Source organism: Schistocerca piceifrons, chromosome 2, assembly GCF_021461385.2.
Source record: "Schistocerca piceifrons isolate TAMUIC-IGC-003096 chromosome 2, iqSchPice1.1, whole genome shotgun sequence".
NCBI classification, from domain to species: domain Eukaryota; kingdom Metazoa; phylum Arthropoda; class Insecta; order Orthoptera; family Acrididae; genus Schistocerca; species Schistocerca piceifrons.
The window spans coordinates 199,888,032-199,912,939 of record NC_060139.1 but is presented as its reverse complement, the minus strand read 5'-3'; the positions used below and the strand labels follow the sequence as shown (position 1 = coordinate 199,912,939).

The window sequence follows — 24,908 nt, the reverse complement described above, 5'->3', positions numbered from 1 at the left end:
AGTCTTTTTTTTTTTTTTTGCTCCACACAACCATTTGTCCAATCAATAGCTTCAGAGTCTCCCTCATTTCGACATGTGCTATTATTTTTCTATATATATTCTATATTTAATAAATATAGCATTTGCTACATGTGGGTAAAAATATAAAAAGAGAATTTACTTACTTATGAAGCCAGCCAACTTTCGAACATTGGTAACTGATAGTTTTCCACTTGACAGCAAGTAATCACAAAGGTATCCAACTGAGATGGCTAAAATCATTCGACAAACATGAGGGAGACCAGAGAAAAAGCCAACCTAAAGAAACAAAAAATATGCACTTAGGTAGCATCAGAATGTATATTAAGTTTGTGTCAAATATTATGATGTAAAACAGTAGCCAGTGTCCTAGAAGTCTGTGAAATCATTTGGTTAAATCACAAAACAAAGAATCACATACCAACAGGGAAAATGAATGAACTATTAATGTCTTTTGTGTTGTATGCTCCAACTAAAATATTTAACACAATGATTGTAATTTCTGAAATATCTTCAATGCTGAAAAGTGATGCTGTTGTAACTAAATGAACAATTAACATTAAGGAAATTTAGAAAAGAGAACAATCAATTTATTATTATAGTTTGAATTAAACTTTCTAAATTCTAGGTGTTGATGTTACAGTGTGATGTTAAGCTTGTTGCAAGACAGCACAAGAATTTTTTTTGAAGTCCTCTTAACATTCTTTTAAAGATTACAGCAGTGTTCATAAAGTTATAAAACAAGTTCCTCTTTCAGTCAGTCACATTTTGCTTCAGTACATCTTCATTACCAAAATTCCAAATAAACTTTCCTGTCATTTTTATGACAAAAGCAAAAAGTGTAAACGTATTTTTGTACTCATTTTCTCATAAGGAGATACTGAGTGCAACAAAACATGGAACAAATAAACATCCTGGGTCCAAAATAAGCTGAACATATTACACAACTTTCATCAGTATGAAAGTGCAAGATCTTACTTTCTGCTCAGTGTAGAATGTGTAGTAATTTTGTGAAATGTTAATACAGTGTGACAGAAAAATATCTTAATTCAGGCACATAAGTTCTACTTAAATTATCCAGCTGGAAAAGCTGAGTGCGCACAGCAGAACTAAAATTAAAAGCCAGTTGCCTGGGTTCAAATTCTGCAGACAGTTTTAAATTATCTAAACTATTTTATGATGTGTATAACTGATTAAACAAATAACAGACATCATTTAATAAAAACCTGGCAGTGAAGTAAATTAATCATGTCCCAAGTCATTTGGGAGGGAGGAACCAAGAAGTAGCAATGGTAAGTTTAAGCTTCATATCACTCTGACAGAGATCTCCGAGAAATTAATTGCAACAGCAGTGCCTGCCAAAGTCAAGTGACAATTTTGGATCCTGATCTATAACAGTTAGCCTGTCAGAAATTTTCACTACTCATCTGGCTTGGATGTTTGATAATAATTCATTAACCACATAAAGAGATGGTTACTTTGCAGTGAAGTATAATAAATTTCAGTTTTTTTTTTTTAGATATAGCATAAAATGAAAATTTGGACAAAATTCCGTTTTGTACTTTGTATGGAGTCTTTTTCTGCTCCACACAAACATTTGTCCAATAAATAGGTTCAGAGTTTCTCTCATTTCGACATGTGCTATTATTTGTCTATATATATTAGCTTAAAAGATCACATTTAATAAACATAGCATTTGCTACATGTGGGTAACAATATCAAAAAGAGAATTTACTTACTTACAAAGCCAGGGAATGAAGAAGGGATAAAGCTTATATAATTACCTTCTGCACACTCCATCCATGAACATTGCGAAAATATGTTGGTGCTTGTGTTAAAATAGTGAACATTCCCCATACACATCCCCACTGAGGCAATATAGTCACAAACAGTGGCCAGTTTGTAAGAATTTTAAACCATGGAATAGGAAGCTGCAACATAAATTAGTATAATTGCATTTGAAATGCGAGGAAGAATTATTAAATTACATATTAATCATGGTTTATAACAATATAGCATGATTATTGGTTGAAACTTGTCGGTCTTTAATTAAATGTTTCCCTGGCCTATCAAATACATACATAACCACGCTAACAGTCCACACAAATAATGATTTTATAAAGAAAATTTTGGATGAATTCTGAAAATTTACAAACCGCCTTTTTGTCATTTTGATTCCGAATTTAAACTTCCCCACGTCAGATTTTCCTCAGAAATGTATAAAAAAGATTACAAAAGAAATATGATATCTAAATAGCTGCTCACAATTTGAAAAGATGTAATTTTAGAGCAAAATCGTTTTACATTAAATCAAACAAGGCTCGATTGTCTATGATTTTGACCCTTACGATTTTTTTCAAATTTTGTTGGTCTTTGTTCGAAGCCTCACAGCACTGGCCTATCAAATACATAAATGAGCAGGCTAACAGTCCTCACAAAACATGATTTTATAAGTATAATTTTGGATAAATTCTGAAAATTTACAAACCAACTTTTTGTCATGTTGATTCCGAATTTAAACTTCCCCAGAAATGTATAAAAAAGATTACAACAGAAATATGATATCTAAATAGCTGCTCACAATTTGAAAAGATACATTTTTAGAGTAAAATCGTTTTACATTAAATCAAACAAGGTTCAATTGTCTGTAATTTTGATCCTTACGATTTTTTTACATTTTTTCATTGCAGCATTCTGCTACAAGCATTCATGGGAATTTCAGTAATTGTTGACTCATCGCTTGATATTGTTGAATGACTAGTTTTATTGTTTCCTCTCACATTTGTACAGTATAATATACTTCTTGCCTGCCTACTGAGCTACCACTTTCAATGGTTTATTGGCTTCTCCATGCACTATTAAAAAGTTACAGAAATATATTACTGTCTTGAAATATATTAGTAGATGCTATCTGCCAAGTTTTATGACAACATTTAAAAATTTGAGATTTCAATGTTGACTTTCTATGATACCTTGGGCCTTCAGGTAGAATGGCTCTTCAAATTGCACCCCAGTAATTTTTTGAGAATTCTTTTGTTTTCCACTATATACAACAAAGGTCTGAAAATGGTATACAGATACTACAAGGGCTGTTTAAGAACAGCTTTCAAACGAAAAACATTTCATAAGGAATACTGTTGCCGAATTCGTCCACAAATTGGTCCGCCCATGGAACATCTGCCTGGCTTTTGGTTACATTATAATGTCACAAATTAAGCGTTAAAAGAATAAGAGCTTCTGAAAATTGATGAAAATTATGAATCTCTATTGTATTAGTTGCAACTAATGCTACATCGTTATTTGCGCGAAAGGTATTAGTTGAACAGAACCGTAAGTTCTTGTATCCTTAATGTGTTGCATATTTTAAACGGGAACAGTTACACTTCCTATAAGGATACAAACGTTATCACCCATTGTGTGTAGTGTTTTGCACATCAGACAACATAACATATGTGAAGTAACTTCCAAGAACAGTAATGTTTGTAAATATATAATAATAAACCTTACTGCATTCGCTCATAATACTTATGGCAATAGGAGTCGACTTCTTCTTCATCTTATTCCTCATATTTTCTATTCACCTAAACAGTGTCAGTGGAAATGTGGAGAGCATCATGAAAAATCTCCCTGTAGAAAACGATCTTTTGGTGGGTATTGAGCATTAGCGATGGCCTCTGACAAAGTTGACAGCGGCTCTATGAAAAGTTCAGATGCGCCGGTACCAAGAAACTCGTACAATGTTCTAGCTTGGTCTTTTGAAGAGTTCAACATGTTTTGTGTTTGGATATCTCCTTATCCTTATGTCACTTCCAAACGTTCTAGGAAACTGGGCTTTTGCAGTTTTTGTTTCCAAGAGAAAGTTATCTTCAGTCTTATCCAGCAGGGTAGCCCTCACCCATATTTTCGAAATAACAAAAAAAATTATCTGCACGGCAGCCTCAGTTTCATTCTTGAAAGAACTAGTTCTTTCCTCTCTTCGCTATGCCTGAGTAGAAAGTTATTTAATGTATAAAAAGACATATTGCTCATCTGCTGCTGTTAAGTCTGGAACAAGCGTAATGTATTGTGGTATGTCTCACCCATAGTCATCATCAAGTTTTTAGCTAGTTTCTATATATTCTCCACACTTTTATTTTCCATGCATTGTACACAAAATTGCATTTAGCCCTGAGAAGTCGGTTTAGATCAATCAGGAACAGCAATGTGATCATCTATTCACACGGAAAATAGCTAGGCGGGTACAGATGAACATAACTGTTTGGCCTGGATGCCTTGTGGAACTCTTTTTACGAGAGCAGCAACCAACATTTCACTGACAAGTTCAGTGGACAAAATATTTGTTCCCCTCCGTAAAAGAACACATTGGTCGATTTCAAGCAGTGTTGATGATATAGCACTGGTACCAGGTAGTCATGTGATCCCCACCACCTACTTACATCTTGACTGTGAAGTGATGTGTATGTGCGAGTCAGTTGTAGTCTATGGAATCAGCTCAGTAAGATGGGCCAACAAAGATACATGACAGAATGGCAGAAAGAAGATATCAAATTTTCCCAAGGCCATATCTTGAATGAAACTGTATACTTTGTTGACGTATCAATGTCTACCGTATTAATTCATCAAACCAACACACTATAAATCCTTATTTTTAATATAGACATAGGTCTTGGGAATGACAACATTTGTAATTACTGTTAACTCTCTGACATTCATAATTTCATTGCTTTAGCACATTGCAAATGCAATTAGTCTTAAAGATCATACTGCTTGGTACCGTAATATAATTATTTTATATAAAATTACAGTTTGTTGACTATTTTGTAACCAGTTTATATATATGGTGACTACTTTCAAGGACAGAAAACAGGTGCAAACATGTAACTCTTTTGTACAGGTTGTGATTAAATATTTGCCACTATTTAAGTTCCAACCCTCGTATATATATATATATATATATATATATATATATATATATATAACTTTTCGATATATATATTAAAAAGTTTTGCATCGCCTCGGTTCCTAGAGTTCCAGAACCTGTACAGAAAATCGGAATAGAGATCAACATAAACATCTTTTCCGCCCTTTTTATTGCTCATGAAAATCACATATTGCATGTTGCACCACCATACAGTGAGACCTTCGTAGGTGGTGGTCCAGACTGCTGTAACCGCAGTAGCCGGCCGGTGTGGCCGTGCGTTTCTAAGCGCTTCAGTTTGGAACCGCGTGACCGCTACGGTCGCAGGTTCGAATCCTGCCTCGGGCATGGATGTGTGTGATGTCCTTAGGTTAGTTAGGTTTAAGTAGTTCTAACTTCTAGGGGACTGATGACCACAGTTGTTAAGTCCCATAGTGCTTAGAGCCATTTGAACCATTTTGTAACCCCAGAACCTTTAATACCCAGTAGCACGTCTTGCATTGATGCATGCTTGTATTCGTCGTAGCATGCTATCCACAAATTCGTTGGTCCAGACTGTCCCACTCCTCAACAGCGATTCGGCGTAGATTCCTCAGAGTGGTTGGTGGGTCACGTCGTCCACGACGTCCTGTGGCTGCACGAAAACCATAATTCAACATGGTGGCGTTGCTGTCAGGGTTCCTCCGAGCCCTAATCTGTAGGTAGCGGTCATCTACTGCAGTAGTAGCCCTTGGGAGGCCTGAGCGAGGCATGTTATCGACAGTTCCATGTCTCTCTGTATCTCCTCCATGTCTGAACAACATCGCTTTGGTTCACTCTGGGACGCCTGGACACTTCCCTTGTTGAAAGCCCGTCCTAGCACAGAGTAACAATGCGGACGCGATCGAACAGCGGCATTGACCGTCTAGCGTGCGTGTGCGTGTGCGTGTGCGTGTGTATGTTTGTGTGTGACGAAACATTTTTGTGGTATTTCAAACTATTAGTAATCTAAAAAAATGATGGAATCAGACTAGTTTGGGTCAGGAGACCGGGGAAGGGAACAATCGGGAACTACCAGAAAAAGATGTCGAGGTAATTTTGAAACATTTCAGTAAAAAAACTGAATGAAAAAATAAACTGCATAAAAAAGTAAAATGTGCAGTGAAATAAGTAGTAAACTGGAAGGAAGCCAAAACGATTTCTGAACTGAACTGGGTGGACAAATTAAAGAACATTCAAAGACGTGGAAAATAATATAACTGGTAGCACTGACAAAATGCGAAATTATCTGCGTACTGTTATTCCAAACACCAACATTCAGACTGGACAGATGAAATTCAAAATACGCTAATTAACAAATATTGTTGAGTCGAGAAGGAAGCAAACAAGCGAGCAAACAGATTCAGTTTTGAGAAACTAACAAAGTAATGTGGTTGACAAGGAAAACATCTATGTTGCTGATGCGTTTGATGACGTTGACAAGGTAATTAACTCATATTATGACTGAATGGAACCCAATGTTTTAAGTGATGTAGACCTAAGTGATGACAAGATAAAACACTTTATGTTCGTAAGAGATCAGTATTTAACTAAACAAAATGAAGAGATTTTACTTCAGATCTCAAAAGTTAATAAACTTACATTAAATTATGTTCAACTTACACAAGTTAACCCTAGTATTTGCAAACTACCAACTATTGTCTACTCAGGGCTGAAACAGTCACGTGATAATGTACATTCAGCCTGCGAAAATTAACAAAATTTTTTGAATAGTGCAGAAAGTATTGAGGCACAAGATATACTTAACACATATATTCCACGGAGTGACTATATAGAAACAGAATGTCGCAGCTGAACTGTCGAAAGTAGACGATTTTTCAACAGAATGTAATGAAACATGTAAGATCTGTTGCATGTTGTGGGGAGAGGAATTTGTTTGGAGAAAGGTATGGATCTCGAAGAACTATTTCTATGTTGGAGTGTCCATCAAACTTTTGTGAAGTTAGGACTTGTCTGTGGTAGGAGGTGCAGGTATAAAACTGGATTTTACTACAAATTTAAAAGCAGTGACAACACCGCAAATGCTTTTAAGGTGTGTGAAACGTCAAATGCAAATGAAAAACTTCAGAAGTTAGAACTGCTAGCAATATTAAGAAAAAAAGTTACAGTAGTATAAGAAAGTACTCTGATGTGCCCACTGTTGTTGGTTTGTTACGATGTATTGTAGAAGACGATCTACATATATTTTAAAATAAATATGTTATTCCATTTGCAGTGCGCTGTGTGTTTGTATGTGTTCTCTCCCAGTTATGCGTCCAGGATTGATGATCTCCACTGACAGAAAGTGAGAGCACCAGCCAAAAAACAAGACAGGTGGGAAGATCGTTCGTAACACTGAGGAACTATTAGTACTGAACATTTTTCCGTGTTCGGGAAATTGCCATCATTCAGCCCGCACGCTATTCGTTCGTTTCTATCGTCAGTCGACTCGACTGAGTCGACTTATCGAGTAGTTGAACTTTACGATGTACCACGCGCGTCCGTGTCATCCTATTTTATACGTTTATGTCTGGCACATAGATAGCTAACATATACGTACGAGAAAAGTCGCTGCCATTCAAGTCATCTCGATACGTTATTCTGTCTGGCATTTGTTCGAGCAAAGTCACGAATATTCTGTTTTCTTGTACAGAGAACCTTCGATACGTAGCGTTATAAATACGGACTATTGGCCGAATAGGAAGCTAGTTTACATTCAGAAGCAGAGACTCGTAACAATATTTTTACTAATAACGTAACAATAGTTTCCCATACCTAACTCGTAATACGAGTTAGATATGGGAAACTATTGATGCGTATATCTCCGATAATAGTGACTTTCGAGTAGATTCCTAATTCCTAAAAACGCATTGTTACTATATAGGCCCTCTGTCGAACGTGCTAGAAAGGAACAGAATCGACAATAACAGTTCCACACACATACATTGCCTGATGACGTCTTCATGACGCATTGGAAAAGAACTGTTTTTATTCCAGCACTGGACCGTATTCCGACTGACATAAGAGAGGGTTTTGCTGAAGAAAATATTTATCATTTAAAATTCAACATACTTTTGCCTTCACAACCACTGAAACATGACGGTAACGATATGGCACATAAACAGAATCAGTGCTTAACTGAACTACCGTTCTTTGAAGAAGAATCACTCTTTTGTGATTAAAAAGAGACTAATGGGAGGGATTCTTCAATACAAGCAAACGAGAATTAACGCCCTTAATGATCGTGATTCTATTATTCAAGCGTTGTCTATTTGTCCTAGATCTGACTATCCTACTTTGCACACGCTGTACATAATATTTGCTTGTCTACCTGAGCCGGCCGGAGTGGCCGAGCGGTTCTAGGCGTTACAGTCAGGAACTGCGCTACCGCTGCGGTCACAGGTTCGAATCATGCCTCGGGTATGGATGTGTGTGATGTCCTTAGGTTAGTTAGGTTTAAGTAGTTCTAAGTTCTAGGGGACTGATGACCTCAGCAGTTAAGTTCCATAGTGCTCAGAGCCATTTGAACCTTTTTTTTTGTCTACCTGCATCCATACTACAGTAGAAAGAAGTTTTTCAACACTGCGGCGTGAAAAGGCATGACTTGAGGTCCACAGTGAAGGAGAATCGACTTAGCTCTGTTGAACACTCACCCTGACATTGATTGTCCTATTGACGATGTAATTAACGAATTTGACAGGAAGACTGGGCGCATAGAATTCATCGTTTAAGGAAGAGAACCACAATCGTAACTTTTTTTATATCATAAGATTGCATTGTCTTGTATATGTGTATAATCAGTTAAAATAAAACTATCTTAAACTTTGCATGTGACTTGATTATATGTTATTACTGTAGAAGTAAAAAGTAGCTCCAAGATATCTTTATTGCCCCCTCCTTGAGGTTTTTCTGTATTTGCAGGAAAAATTAGGTGACAAGTACCGGGTCACAAACTTTTTCAAGCCAAGTGCAAGTCTTAGCCAGGCGGTAGAGGATATAGGTTCCTTGTGCAAGGGATTCACAAATCAGGATCATGTGATGAAAGTGGGTGGAGTGGGAAACAGTATTGATAGGGATCAGGGTCACAGCATTGAGTGTGACCTGGTGAAAATAGACTCGGCAACGACCCATACCAATGTTGGGCTGGTGCCTGCATTCGTGTGGCATGATCAGCCCCAGTTGAACTGCTCTGTCAGGAGGGTAAATATGGAGTTGGATCAGTTGCGTAGGGCGGCCACTCTGTCAAACATTGGATTGGTTCCTGTCGAGGCTATTGATAGGGGGAATTTCATAAGGCATGGCCTACATCTCAATAGGAAAGGGAAGGGTAAACTGGCAGAGTTGTTACCGAAATCCATAAGGGGGGACACTAGTACTAATGGATGTACCTCTTTTTTAGGCTAATATCAGTGTCCAATGAGAAGTTCAGGCAGGCAGGTGCTAAAGAGGTCCAAAACTCACAAAATTCTCACAACAGGAAAGTAAATAATAATGTTACCATATTTAACCAAAATATTGGTGCATTAAAGAAAAAAGTAGATTCTCACAAAAGTAAAGTAAAAAATAATGTTACCATTTTTCACCAAAATATTCCAGGATTGAAGAATAAAGTAGATGAGCTCCTGGTTTGTTTAGATGACATTGAATCTGATAATGCAACAGATATGCTATGCCTGTCTGAGCATCACATTGTGTCTGATATGGAAAAGGTAAATATCAGTGGTTATAAACTAGCTGCACATACGAGTAGAGAGAATAAGGTGGGAGGAGGAGTTGCAATATATGTCAAAAGTTATTACTGTGTAGAAAGCTTAGGTACAAAAAAGTTTTGTCTAGAGCAACATATAGAAGCATGTGCCTGTCAACTTAAACTGAAGGAGGGCTCTTTTATAATTGTAAAAGTATATAGGCCCCCTTCAGGAAGCTTTCAGTTATTCCTGGAAAACTTGGATGCCTTGTTGTGCTATCTGTCAGATAGAGGAAAGCAAATTATTATTTGTGGGGACTTCAATGATGATTCACTGAAAGAGCGTAATAGGAAGAATGACCTGGAAGTCTTGCTCAGTTCTTTCAATTTGACATCTGTCATTAATTTTCCTACTCGGGTAGTAAAGGACAGCAGCACATTGATAGATAACACTTTTATAGGCCAAGCTAGGTTTAAAAACATAAATTCTTGTTCTGTTGAGAATGGGCTTTCTGATCATGATACTCAGCTAGTTACAGTATATGACATAGCTCCATTCTGTAATTCAAAACTACCCTACAAAGTTGTGCGTTCAGTTAATGACTCAACAATTAGAAATTTCAGAAAAAATCTTCAGCAGTTAGACTGGGATGAGGTGTACAAGGAACCCAATGCTAATTTAAAATATAACTTATTTCATGATACACTTGTAAGAGAATTTGAAAACTGTTTCCCCAAGAAAGTAGTTAATTCTAATTACAAGAAACCATGCAAAAAACTTTGGCTTACTAAAGGAATAAAAATATCTTGTAACCACAAAAGGGAACTGTATCTAACAACAAGAAAGAGTAATGACCCAGAAACAGCCAAATATTATAAAAACTACTGTGCTACATTAAGAAAGGTTATTAAAAAGTTCAGAAGGATGTGCATCATGTCTGAGATTAATACCTCTGATAACAAAATCAAAACAATTTGGAATATTATTACAAGGGGGACAGGACAACCAAGAGTACAGGATGAAAGTGTCACCACAAAGCGAATGGAAACTTGATAAACAACAAGCCGGAAGTCGAAAACATTTTGAATAATCATTTTTTAAGTGTTGTAGAGAAAATAGGATCTACGAGTATATGTTCATTAGAAGAAGCAAGGCAGGTAATGGAAGAGGCCTTACCCACACCATTTGATACAATTGAAATTCAACCAACCTCTCCTTCTGAAATTAGGAAGATAATAAACTCTCTCAAGAATAAAAGCTCACATTGAATTGATGGCATTTCCAGCAGGATAATAAAAGCTTGTTCCCAAGAAATAAGTGGGATTCTCAGCCACATATGGAATAGCTGTCTAAAGCAGGGTATTTTCCCCAGTTAGACTGAAGTATGCCATTGTTAAACCACTGCATAAAAAAGGGAATACGACTGATGTCAACAACTACCACCCAATCTCTCTTCTGACTGCCTTATCCAAAATCCTTGGAAAAGTAATGTATTTTAGAGTAGCTTCACACCTTTGTAAAAATAAAGTTTTAACAAAATGTCAGTTTGGTTTCCAGAAGGGTTTCTCAACGGAAAATGCTATATATACTTTCACTAATGAAATATTAAATGCTCTGAGTAACCGGAAGTCACACGTTGGGATTTTTGGTGATCTATCAAAGGCTTTTGATTGTGTAAATCATGGAATACTTCTAGATAAGCTCAAGTACTGTGGTATGAATGGGACAGTGCTCAAATGATTTAAATCATACCTAACTGGAAGAGAGCAGAAAGTTGAAATAAACAGTTTACATAATATGCAAAAAAAACTGGTGATTTCTCAAACTGGGGAACAATCAAGAATGGGGTGACGCAAGGTTCGCTCTTGGGTCCTCTGCTGTTCGTAATATATATTAATGACTTGCCATTCTATATTCACGAAGATGCAAAGCTGGTACTTTTTGCCGATGATACAAGTCTACCTATCACACCCGACATACAAGAATTAACTGGTGAAATTGTAAATGATGTTTTTCAGAAAATCATTAAGTGGTTCTCTGCAAATGGGCTCTCATTAAACTTTGACGGAACACAGTATATACAGTTCCACACAGTAAATGGAATGACCCCATTAATAAATATAGACTTCGATCAGAAATCGGTAGCTAAGGTAGAATATCCAAAGTTCTAGGTGTAATGCATTGATGAAGGGTTGAACTGGAAAAACACACTGAGGATCTGCTGAAACGTTTGAGTTCAGCTACTTATGCTATTAGGGTCATTGCAAATTTTGGCGATATACATCTGAGTAAATTAGCTTACCATGCCTATTTTCATTCTCTGCTTTCATATGGCATCATATTCTGGAGTAACTCATCATTGAGTAAAAGAATGTTCATTGCACAAAAGCGTGTAATCAGAATAATTGCTGGAGCTCATCCAAGATCATCCTGCAGACACTTATTTAAAGAGCTAGAAATCTTCACTGTAGCCTCACAATATATACAGGTTGAGTCACCTAACATTACCGCTGGATATATTTCGTAAACCACATCAAATACTGACGAATCGATTCCACAGACCGAACGTGAGGTGAGGGGCTAGTGTAATTGGTTAATACAAACCATAAAAAAATGCACAGAAGTATGTTTTTTAACACAAACCTACGTTTTTTTTAATGGAACCCCTTAAGTTTTATTAGCACATCTGAACATATAAACAAATACGTAATCAGTGCCGTTTGTTGCATTGCAAAATGTTAATTACATCCGGAGATATTGTAACCTAAAGTTGACGCTTGAGTACCACTCCTCCGCTGTTCGATCGTGTGTATCGGAGAGCACCGAATTACGTAGGGATCCAAAGGGAACGGTGATGGACCTTGGGTACAGAAGAGACTGGAACAGCACATTACGTCCACATGGTAACACCTTTTTATTGGTCTTTTTCACTGAAGCACATGTACATTACCGTGAGGGGTGAGGTACACGTACACACGTGGTTTCCGTTTTCAATTACGGAGTGGAATAGAGTGTGTCCCGACATGTCAGGCCAATAGATGTTCAATGTGGTGGCCATCATTTGCTGCACACAATTGCAATCTCTGGCGTAATGAATGTCGTACACGCCGCAGTACATCTGGTGTAATGTCGCCACAGGCTGCCACATATCCTCTGGGGTTGTAGGCACATCACGGTACACATTCTCCTTTAACGTACCCCACAGAAAGAAGTCCAGAGGTGTAAGATCAGCAATACGGGCTGGCCAATTTATGCGTCCTCCGCGTCCTATGAAACGCACGTCGAACATCCTGTCAAGGGTCAGCCTAGTGTTAATTACGGAATGTGCAGGTGCACCATCATGATGATACCTCATACGTCGTCACGTTTCCAGTGGGACACACTCTATTCCACTTCGTAATTGAAAACGGAAACCACGTGTGTACGTTTACCTCTCCCCTCACGGTAATGTACATGTGCGTCAGTGAAAAAGACCAATAAAAAGGTGTTAGCATATGGACGTAATGTGCTGTTCCAGTCTCTTCTGTACCTAAGGTCCATCACCGTTCCCTTTGGATCCATACGTAATTCGGTGCTCTCCGATACACACGATCGAACAGCGGAGGAGTGGTACTCAAGCGTCAACTTTAGGTTACAATATCTCAGGATGTAATTAACATTTTACAATGCAACAAACGGTACTGATTACGTATTTGTTTATATGTTCAGATGTGCTAACAAAACTTAGGGGGTTCCATTTAAAAAAAACGTAGGTTTGTGTTAAAAAACATACTTCTGTGCATTTTTTTATGGTTTGTATTAACCAATTACACTAGCCCCTCTCCTCACGTTCGGTCTGTGGAATCGATTCGTCAGTATTTGATGAGGTTTACGAAATATATCCAGCGGTAACGTTAGGTGACTCACCCTGTATATTCACTTATGAAATTTGTTATTAACAATCCGAACGGATTCAAAAGTAATAGTAGTGTACATGGCTACAACACTAGGAGAAAGGATGATCTTCGCTACTCAAGGTTAAATCTAACTTTGGCTCAGAAGCGGGTAAATTATACTGCCACAAAAGTCTTTGGTCACTAACCTAATAGCATCAAAAGTCTGACAGATAGCCATGTTGTTGTTGTGGTCTTCAGTCCTGAGACTGGTTTGATGCAACTCTCCATGCTACTCTATCCTGTGCAAGCTTCTTCATCTCCCAGTAACTATTGCAACCTACATCCTTCTGCATCTGCTTAGTGTATTCTTCTCTTGGTCTCCCTCTACAATTTTCACCCTCCATGCTGCCCTGCAATACTAAACTGGTCCCTTGACGCCTCAGAACATGTCCAACCAACCGATCCCTTCTTCAAGTTGTGCCACAAATTTCTCTTCTCTCCAATCCTATTCAATACCTCCTCATTAGTAGTGCCGTACATCAGTCCCTCGGGCGACGAATAAGGGGTGATGGTGTCTAACAAAAGCTGAAGCTACGAGTATAGTCAAGAAACAAAGCGGATAAATAATTGCAAATGCTTCAAAGATACGCAATCTGTACTACTACAGTGAACACATATCTAATATCTCGATGCGTGGACATGGCCCTGTCATTCTTATCACTAGTCGGGAAAAGGATTTGCGGCCTCGAAGGCTAAGCCACATTTGCATTGATAAAGCTAAGAAACAGGTAAAATGTAGTTGATTAACTCCCGAAGCGTCGGACGACCGGATAAATCAGTTGTGCAGTGTGAGCACTGAATGCAATATGAAAGCCAAGACTTTCCCCAGATAGAGTGAAAATAGGACAAATGAACCTCTGACACGGTGATGTAATGTGTGTCTCTGGCCCACAACCACTTGGTGGATCGAAATAGTAGATTGCTACATGAGTTCGTAGCGTTTTTGTTTGGCATGTTGGTATCCCGATTCCTTTAGGTTCACTTATCGATTGTCATTGTTTATTTGTATTTCATTGTTACTGTTTCAGTTTACATATTGTCATTTTGTCATTTGAGGATAGTGAGTGGAGCTGTGGATGCTATCAAATGGAGTGCCAAGTGGAGAAATCGGAAAAATTCCGACATATTCTTCTGTTTGATTTGAACAGAGGTGCGACAGCGACAGAGGAAGCCAGAACCTTTTACCCTCTGTATGTCTGTAGTGCCACCGAATGAAGTACGGAAAAATGGTTTTGTCGTTGTTTGGAGTATATCGTTTTGACATTACTTACTCTCCACATACAGGAAGACCTATGGGGTTTGATGAAGATCGTTCAAATGCATTGATCCACAATGATCCACATCCGTGTACTCGAGAACTGGCAAATGTGATGAACTGTGGTCATCCCACCACCGTGCGACATCTGACTGCAATGAAAGAGGTTAAAAAATCGTGTATATAGATACCGCATGCTCTAAGCCAAAGTCGCAAAAATCAGCGGGTGGTCGTATGTGCATCTCAACTTGTTCGTCGTCGGATGGCTCGTGAACAACACCGACCATTCCTACCCTCGTGTCGTTCCTAACGACGAGAAATGGTGTCTTTATGCTAACGTAAGGAAAAGAAAGGAATGGCTGACCCAAACAAAGCAGCAACTACCTGTACTAAGACCTGCATGCATCCACAACAATGTTATCCGTCTGGTGGAACAGCGCTGGTGTGGTATACTGTGAATTGGTTCCCCTGAGATGCAACCATCATTTCTAATATTTGTTGTCGACAAATGAGACGATTACATACAGAATCCCAGAACAACAACCAGGAACTGCGTGAAGTGATTCTACTTCACGATAACGCCCACCCACTCTCCATCGAACAATCTTCAAGGAACTTTCTTTCCAGATTAAGATGTTCAAATGGTTCAAATGGCTCTGAGCACTATGGGACTTAACTTCTGAGGTCATCAGTCCCCTAGAACTTAGAACTACTTAAACCTAACTAACATAAGGACATTACACATTTCCATGCCCGAGGCAGGATTCGAACCTGCGACCCTAGTGGTCGTGGGGTTCCAGACTGTAGCGCATAGAACCACTCGGTCATCCCGGCCGGCGATGAAGATGTTCTCCGAATATGGCTCGACGAGTTCTTAGCCTCAAAACCATGTGATTTATACAATCGCGGAATCGAAAAGCTATCCAGCGTTGGTAGACTGCTGTAAATTCTGAAGGAGAATATATCATTGATGACTAAAGTATCTGTTACGTGTATCTGTTGTGTTTTTTCAACTTACGGAAAAACCCTACGAACTTAGGCAACTTCCCAATATGTTGTCACATTCGTCGATAATTACTCGATGTGTACGGTAATCTATTTACTATAAATCAAATGTGAACAGTTTATGTCATCATCGAATACAAAGCGTACCGGTATGCTCAAAATTTTCAACTGAAAATGAGTGCTACGTTCGGACAATGGGTGTGAATATATGAGTAAAGAATGCAGAGAACATCTGTGGTAAGAAGAAATTTAGAAGCAGCTAACCATTCTTGGCAAACCTCACCTAAACGATTTCCTGAACAGTCCAACAAAACCGTCTCAAATACAGGGCTATTACAAATGATTGAAGCGATTTCATAAATTCACTGCAGCTCCATTCATTGACATATGGTCACGACACACTACAGAAGCCGCACTTCAGGTTTCCGCCGCCAGAGCGCTCGAGAGCGCAGTGAGACAAAATGGCGACAGGAGCCGAGAAAGCGTATGTCGTGCTTGAAATGCACTCACATCAGTCAATCATAACAGTACAACGACACTTCAGGACGAAGTTCAACAAAGATTCACCAACTGCTAACTCCATTCGGCGATGGTATGCGCAGTTTAAAGCTTCTGGATGCCTCTGTAAGGGGAAATCGACGGGTCGGCCTGCAGTGAGCGAAGAAACGGTTGAAAGCGTGCGGGCAAGTTTCATGCGTAGCCCGCGGAAGTCGACGAATAAAGCAAGCAGGGAGCTAAATGTACCACAGCCGACGGTTTGGGAAATCTTACGGAAAAGGCTAAAGCAGAAGCATTTCTTAAACAGGAGATTGGAAAACCGATGGATCGGTCGTGGTGGAGATCATGATCAACAATTCATGTCATGGCCTCTGCGCTCTCCCGACTTAACCCCATGCGATTTCTTTCTGTGGGGTTATGTGAAAGATTCAGTGTTTAAACTTCCTCTACCAAGAAACGTGCCAGAACTGCGAGCTCGAATCAACGATGCTTTCGAACTCATTGATGGGGACATGCCGCACGGAGTGTCGGAGGAACTTGATTATCGGCTTGATGTCTGCCGAATCACTAAAGGGGCACATATCGAACATTTGTGAATGCCTAAAAAAACGTTTTGAGTTTTTGTATGTGTGTGCAAAGCATTGTGAAAATATCTCAAATAATAAAGTTATTGTAGAGCTGTGAAATCGCTTCAATCATTTGTAATAACCCTGTATAGTGCGAAGCACGCTTTTGGGAAGTGGAATGTCACACAAAATTTCTGATGCAAGGCAATATAAATGGCAAATTACTTTCAAAATAGAGATCCGACAGCAACAAACGTTGGAAAAAATCCCTACAAACGATGGAATGGATGAGACTAAATATTAATATCTGTGATTATTTGGATTTCGTGTAGGGGCAGAAAAGTAAAAGCGACGTGGCAGATTTGAACAAAAAGGAGAATCTCATGTAATGGCTGCATATTCGGAAATCATAAAAGCCTACAGACTGTGCAATGCAGAAACAGGAAATATAAGGACTGCATCAGATGCTTAATTTGATCAAAATATCTTACCAGCAAAATTGGACAATCATGCTACTAAAGTGGTTGATCAGGAGCGTACACTCATCACAGATGAAGGAGCATTACAGGAGGTTGATGTTAAGGGAATATGATGTAAGGGATCCAATCAAAATATCTAACTAACAAAACTGGACAAACATGTTACAAAAGTGATTGATCTGAAGCTTCCACTCATCACAGATGAAGGAGCATTACAAGATGTTGATATTAATCGAACAGGGTGTAAGGGATCCACTGCTGCTTACCAAAAGGTGTAAGGGATCCTGTCACTTACTAAAAGATAAGCATAAATTTTATTCGGGCAGATAGAGGACAGGCCAAGAGTAGTGTGCCCAGCGAGTGTTGTTGTTATGATATGGTCAACTCAGTGGTCCGTGTTGATTGTGGCGGCATAGTGAGAATCGGCTGAGAGTGTGCCCCGTAGCCGTTGGTTGACTTCCGCTCCCCCCCCCCCCCCACCTCCCTCACCACTCAACCCCAAAAAACGAATTACACTGAACTCTGTGACAAGTGTTTTTATCTAGAAGTGGTTATGAATACGGAGTACCGAAATTACGCGTTCGCTTCTACCGCTCCGGCCACTGGATGGTAATGAGGGTAACGTGTGCTAATTTTTACAACAGCCTCAATATATTTGACCCGTGTCGAACTTGGCCATGAATAGAAATGTGCGACAATGATAGTGACGGTCTCCTATTTTGTTTAACGAGAATATATAACTTTACTTTGTAGAAACTTTCGCGATCTTGATTAATACAAAACCTCTATTCTTTGATTATTGCATTACTAAGCAGCCACATTGTGAGTGAAACTACTCCCTCAGTTAGTTATCAAACCGATTAACATTTTTTCATTAAATCACGGTCATTTTTTTAATAAAAAGGTTACTTTGCTTCGTTGTTCTACTGCTAACAATACCATAAATTTAATCTGGGGTGTTTAAAGGAGCAGCACCCTACGTCGAGGAAAGAGAGGATTAGGAAACATGCATGGCTTCCGATCGCAACATAGAAAAAGAGACTGGAGGTGGGAATGAGACGGCTAAGAACGATTACTCCACAACAGATGTTAACAACTGTGAGCTACAAGAACCTACAATAAACGAAAATGGCAGAACAAGTCAAGCCACTGAAATGGCTGACGGACTACAAGATAAATTTAAAGTTGTAGGTGTGTGCAGCTGAAAAGGAGAACACGCAAAGAGAAAAAGATGCACGAAGCATACAGGAAGTCATGCCAGCTGACGATAAAAAAAATGGCAAGAAACAATTTCAGAAAAAGTAGAGAAACTAATGTGAAACCGCATCTAGACATTTGTATCACGTCCCAACAACACAAAGACGATATGAACAAAATGGGTTTTCGAGCAGAAATGTGACGAAAATGGAAGGACTCCCAGACACAGAGCACGAGTACTTGCTTTCAGCGAAGACCAAGAATTGATTTTGACAAATCTTACAGTCCAGCTGTAAGAATGAGAATCATGCGACTACTTACAGGAGTACCAGCTGAGGGAGATTGGAAATTCATAATTTGATGTTGCTGCGGCATATTTGATGGCTAACGTAAAAGATGAAGTCTATTTGAAACTTCCCATTGAGTTCACAGACACTACTGACAAATTATGTCACAGACAAATTACGAAGAAAATTCAATGGCATACCAGATCAAGAGGAATTGAACATTGGCGATTGGATCTGCAGACTTGAAAAGTGCATCTATGAGTTGCATCAGTCCGGCAAAATAAGAGTTGAAACAATGAAATGACAAACTGCCTATTGGCTTCAGTCTCGGGTTCTTCGGCCGACGTTCATCTAATGATTTTAGTGACGTTTCGCCAGCACGAGTGGCTGGCATTGCCAAAGCTTCACCCTCCATTGCCGGTGGTGAACTGGAGCCTAGCTCTTCTGCTCTCATCTATTACTTTCCCCTCTTTGGGGAAGTGTGAGGGGGAGTTTGTAGCCTTTCGGCTTTTACTCCCCTGTGAACGTGTGTGTGTGATTTTTCTATAGCTTTTGGTGTCTGTGATTTGTGAGGATTGTTGTGTGTGTGTCTGGTACTTGCCTGAGGTAGGCGAGAAGATTGGTGTTATATGGGAAGGAACGATTATGGATTGGGTGTTGGGATTTTCTCTTCGACTTAGTCGTCGAAGATCGTCATAGGGCGCTTGTGCTTATCGCGGGACATGTCATGCCGACCTAGGGAGTGGATGAGTGCGTTTCCGGATTTGGAAGTTCCCTCATAGAAGGCCCTTGCCAGATCTTGGAAACGCTCTCTCAGGAGTGGGATTTCGGATGCGGCGTGCAAGTCGTCTATGGGGAGTCCAAGAGGTAGGTGCAGTGCCCTTCTGAGGGCGCGGTTCTGCAGCCTCTGGAGTTTGTCCAGGTGCTGCTTTGCCGTGTATCCCCAGACAGGGCACGCATACTCCATTACTGGCCGGATCAGGGCCTGGTACACATTTACTGCTACTGGGCAGGGAAGGGAGCTGGTTGTGTTCAGGATAGGGTATAGGATGGACATTCTGGCGCAGGCCTTCCTGTGGACCTCGTCTATGTGGGGTTTCCACGTAAGACGAGAGTCCAAGGTTACGCCAAGGTACTTGGCGGTTCTGCACCAGGGGAGTTGGGTTCCATTTAGGTGAAGGAGGAGGGGGGGACGTTGAGGAGGTTCGCGCCTTCCGAGCCTGCGGGTAATCAGCATTGCCTGCGTCTTCTCAGAGTTGATGGTGATGCGCCAGCGACGGGCCCAAGTTTCTGTGTCATCTAAAACCTTTTGTAGCCTACGGATGACCAGGTCCTTGTTCGCGTTTCTCGTGTAGAAGGCTGTATCGTCGGCGTACTGTGCAGTGTGCACCAGGGGGGCCGTTGGAGTGTCCGCAGTGTACAAACTGTACAATACGGGCCCCAGGACCGATCCCTGTGGCACCCCAGCACGAATACGCCTTCTGGTGGAGGTGGCAGTTTGTACTTTGACGGAGAAAGTCCTATTCGTGAGATAGCTGGAGCCGAGCTCGCGGCCGCTGACTATATGTACCTGGCACGCCTACGTTCGAGGGTTTCTCCGCGCTCATTTCCGGTGCGGTTCTCCTCTTGCTACCTGCGATGGTCGTTAGGTGCAGTACGGGAAGCCAGGATCCGTTTACCTTAAGCCTTTCCTCTTTCTTGTTGAAGCTGTTCGCGTGTTTTTGTGTTTACACAGCGTCTCTGAACAAGCGCGTGTGATAGTGCTTCTCTACAGCCAGAACTTCCGTGTCGGCGAATTTTATTACGTGGTCGGTCTCACTCAGTGCGTGCTCTCCCACGGCCAATTTCTCCACCTGCCCCAGCCTGCAATGTCGCTCACGTTCTTTGATCCTGGTGTTGATTGATCGTCCAGTCATTCCGACATAAACATTTCCTCATGTGCACGGTATAGGTATATTCCCGACATTGCAAGTGTGTCCCTTTTCTCCTTTGCCGATCTAAGACACTCTTCGATCTTCCTTGTCATTTTGAAAATGTCTTTACGCCATGTTTGCGCAATATACGGCCGATTCTGTCTGTCACTCTGGGAATGTATGGCAGAAAGGCCGTACCCGACATTTCTTTTTCTGATTCCCTACTTTTCTGAGTGCTTGGCTCTGTTACACTTCTAATATAATTTGTGGAGTACCCATTGCTCCTCAGAACACTTTCCAGGTGTTGCATTTTGCGTCTGAGGTGCTGCGGCTCACATATTCGTCCTGCTCTCGTTACGAGCGTACTAATCACGCCTCTTTTCTGGCTTAAGTGGTGGTTTGATAGTTTGTGCAGGTATCGGTCCGTGTGTGTCGGTTTTCTATACACGCTGTCTCCCAGGTTTTGCCATCGCTTGTAACCAGCACATCTAAGAATGGCAGTTCTTTGTACTTTTCTACTTCCATGGTAAATTTTACGTTTTTGTGGAGGCTGTTTAAGTGTCTTAGGAAGTCAGCGAGCTGTTCTTCACCATGGCTCCACACAACGAAAGTATCATGGACGTATCTATACCACACCTTAGGTTTGCAAATCACAAAGTCCAGTGCCTGTGCTTCGAATTGTTCCATGAAGAAGTTGGCCACCACTGGATTAAGAGGACTACCCATGGCGACTCCTTTCAGTTGTTCGTAGAAATCGCCATTTCACTTGAAATAGCTTATGGTGAGACATGCATGGAAGAGCTTTGTGATGTCTTGCGGGAAAACGGAACCGATGTGCTCCAGAGCGTCACTGGGTGGCACTTTCGTAAAGAAACAAACAACATCAAAGGTGATCAGAATGTCGTTTGGTGCAAGTTTGAGTTTCTTCAGCTTCTCAATGAAACCTCCTGAGTCCTTTATGTAAGTGTCGGTCTTCCCCACGTGTGGCTTGGAGCAGTGAGGCCTAGTGTTTTGTCAGTTTATACGTCGATGAGCCAGGAGCGCTAACAATCGGTCTTAGTGAAACGTTGTTCTTATGGATCTTGGGTAATCCATACGGCCGAGGCGGTAGGGCTTCTGTGTTGCGCAGTTTCTCCGTATGTCCGCCGGCAGAGAAGACACTTTGATTAATCGATTCGTATTCTGTGTGGTACGCTGCGTCGGATCTGCGTTTAGTTGTCGGTCACAAAATTGTTTTAGATAAGTTGGAAGCAATGAGGATAAAAGGGATGGAAAATAAGTGGCAGTAGGTAGGCAGTGCGAGTTCTGGTATAAAGAAGGTCACCAACGACATCACTGATGAGTCATTGGATTTCCCACCCTCCTCCCCTTTCCCCTCTGACAAAGGCCAATTGCGCTATCTACAAAATGGGGAGTGGGGGGGGGGGGGGGGAATTGAAAAATAGCAGATTTTTCCCCTCACTACTATGATGTAGAAGTCTTGTCCTAAATATAAAATGGCACGAATTAAGTAATCCAAGATGTTACATTGTTATGCTGGGAGAATTAGGTCACTTATGCCAAGTAAAGAATTCAAAATGGCCAGTGGGTTTTTCCCTGACATCACTGTGGAAGAAGGTCACTTGTACTAAGTACAGAATTATCTGTAAGACTGACACACCTCTACGACACCAGAAGCTGAGATGTTAGGACAAAGGGAAGTAACTTGCCTGTAGAGGCCTCTAGGGCTGTTTATGCAGTCAGGTCATTGTGGAATTCCATCCTGCCTGTCCTAAGCTAAGCAGTTCCACCCTGCTTAAACAACTGTTTATGTTTGGCCAGCACATAGGTCATACAGCATCGTAAATTAAGGCCCAAACTGTATACTGTGTAGTAGGAACAACGGCATCTTTATTTAAAGAAACGCTGAGGGGATGGGGGTGGGAAGGGCCCTCCACGCTGCCTGGCCCTGCACCACCCTCTCCCCTATCTGCGAGCACCTGCACTGCTCTGCAGCAACATGTGCCATGATTCACTGCCTCTGTAGAGTCAGCCATGACCACTACTTGCTCAGATGGCAGCCATACACATAGGTCGCCAGCTGCAACATGCTAGCCAGTCATCACTTTGGCTGCCAGCGTAGACACTGTGCCAGTACCATAGCGTTACCATTGCGTAACCACTACTATTAGTGTCAGGCTCTAACACAACTCCATGTGGGACTGTTATGTCACCCACAGAGCTGTGTACCGCACCACTCTCGCCACCATCCTGCATATAAGGAATATTGGGGGCACCATGTGACATTACAGTAACTGCCACTCAGCACATGTACCTACCTTGGTCACATCCTGACAACACAGCCATTGTATTATCAATTGGGGGCACTGATACCATGCTGTGCTGGTCAGGGTGTATGATTAAGCCGATAGGTATTTGTGCTCATGCATGACTGGAATCGCAAATGTGTCGTAGCCTACCTTCCATTTGTGATGTTGGGTTTTACCTCATTTACAGGTAACCTAGCTCAAAATGCACTTACAAACGTATTGAGACAAAGGATGTTAGTCTAAACCTGCCAGATATTTCTACATACTTTCATCCTGCAGTCTGCTACTCTACAGCATGGAAAACCACTCATATTACCCACTATCATGTGATATAATCACATAATAATCAGACTAATAACTTTATATATATATATATATATAACTCATCCAGAAGCTTGAAGATGGTGATCATACATTAATAGCGTTTCTGTTAGACCATCGTCCACCCAAAAGTGATTTAAGTCTTCCGATAGGTGTAGCATAGATTTCACACGGAGTTATGGTAACAGGTCCATTTCATAGATTCAACACACAATCTTCAATCCTAGCAAAGATTCTAACATTAGGTTCCTCCCCTCACACACAGCTGCAAGACATCGATCACAAACTTTCTTTCAGGAAGTTACCAACAGTGCATTGCCAAATAAATATATGTACTCGACAATTAATGATTCAGTTAGCTGTATATGATCGGCGAGATAATATTACCATCACGAAACATCAGGCTCCACGTAAGCCATCATATATATATATATATATATATATATATATATATATATATATAGGAGTAGCGTACTTCAGGTGTGTGGTTTAACCTGTTTCCTTTTTCCAGATGATATTGTAGAGTACCTCCTAAAGAAAGCCTCTCAGCAGCAGTGATTTCTGAAAACCCATGTTATTGTGGTACAAAAGTAATATTAGCCCTTACAGAGTGCTGTAGGCTTTGTGACATCTCAGTAGCGACTGCAGGCTTGTTTACTCGGGTGATACTAGGTGATCACAAGATCAGTGCTGGTGACTTCCGACGAACAACAAAATCTTTAACGAAACGGTATCACCTCACATGTAGGAACAGACCCTCAAGAATTTAGTGTGAAGTTGTTTTGACATACGACACACACTCAACCAGAGATTTTAGTTGAGAGCCTTATGTTTGTAGCTTCTGTGAGACATTGTGGATCAGTTTACAGGAATCCCACAGAGGAACATGTAGCTCAATGTTTAGATGTGTGTCGCATGTCAATATGTGGAATTATGTAAGAGTTGGCAATATTTGATGTAGGAATGAATTGCGATTTTATTTGACTGTGGTATATATCTCCTGTTACCTTTTAAAGAAATTAAGTCAGTCTGTGAAACATGGGACTTAGGGCAAGCAGGAAAGATGTGGACAGGGCCTAATCAGTTACCACTGGTTGCACAAAAAACACATATATTTTATTTCTTAAAAACAAACTCTCAACAATCATTTCTAAAAGATTTTACTACACTGAGACTGCAAACCTTATTAGGAGAATTTCAAGTTATTGTCAGCTGAAGGCCACAAGCAATGTTACACACAATCAACGGCTGAAGGCCTGATTAACAAGATTCAAATTATTCATAGGCTGAAGGCCAGCAGCAGTTTCAGAATACACAAGGGATGAAGGTCTGAATTACCAATAAGGTGGACAAATACACCTTAAATATACTAAAACCTTTTTTAAAAAATGCTAATAACTTGTAACAAGCTATAGTGATGGCTCAAGGCCTCACTAAAACAGGATTGAAAATTATTTGTCGGCTGAAGGTCACAAGGAATGTTACAAACAATTAATGGCTG

At 40.4% G+C, this 24,908-nt stretch overlaps 1 protein-coding gene across 1 annotated transcript in view; it reads right to left on the bottom strand.

Moving 5' to 3' along the window:
- LOC124777846 (sialin-like) overlaps positions 1 to 24,908 on the bottom strand; it is a 148,540-nt gene that overhangs the window by 29,860 nt on the left and 93,772 nt on the right. The window contains exons 6-7 of the mRNA XM_047253379.1: positions 1,803 to 1,949; positions 165 to 297 (exon numbers count right to left, since the gene is read on the bottom strand). Of these exons, the coding sequence (XP_047109335.1) occupies positions 165 to 297; positions 1,803 to 1,949 (280 nt within the window). The remainder of the gene's footprint in view (positions 1 to 164; positions 298 to 1,802; positions 1,950 to 24,908) is intronic.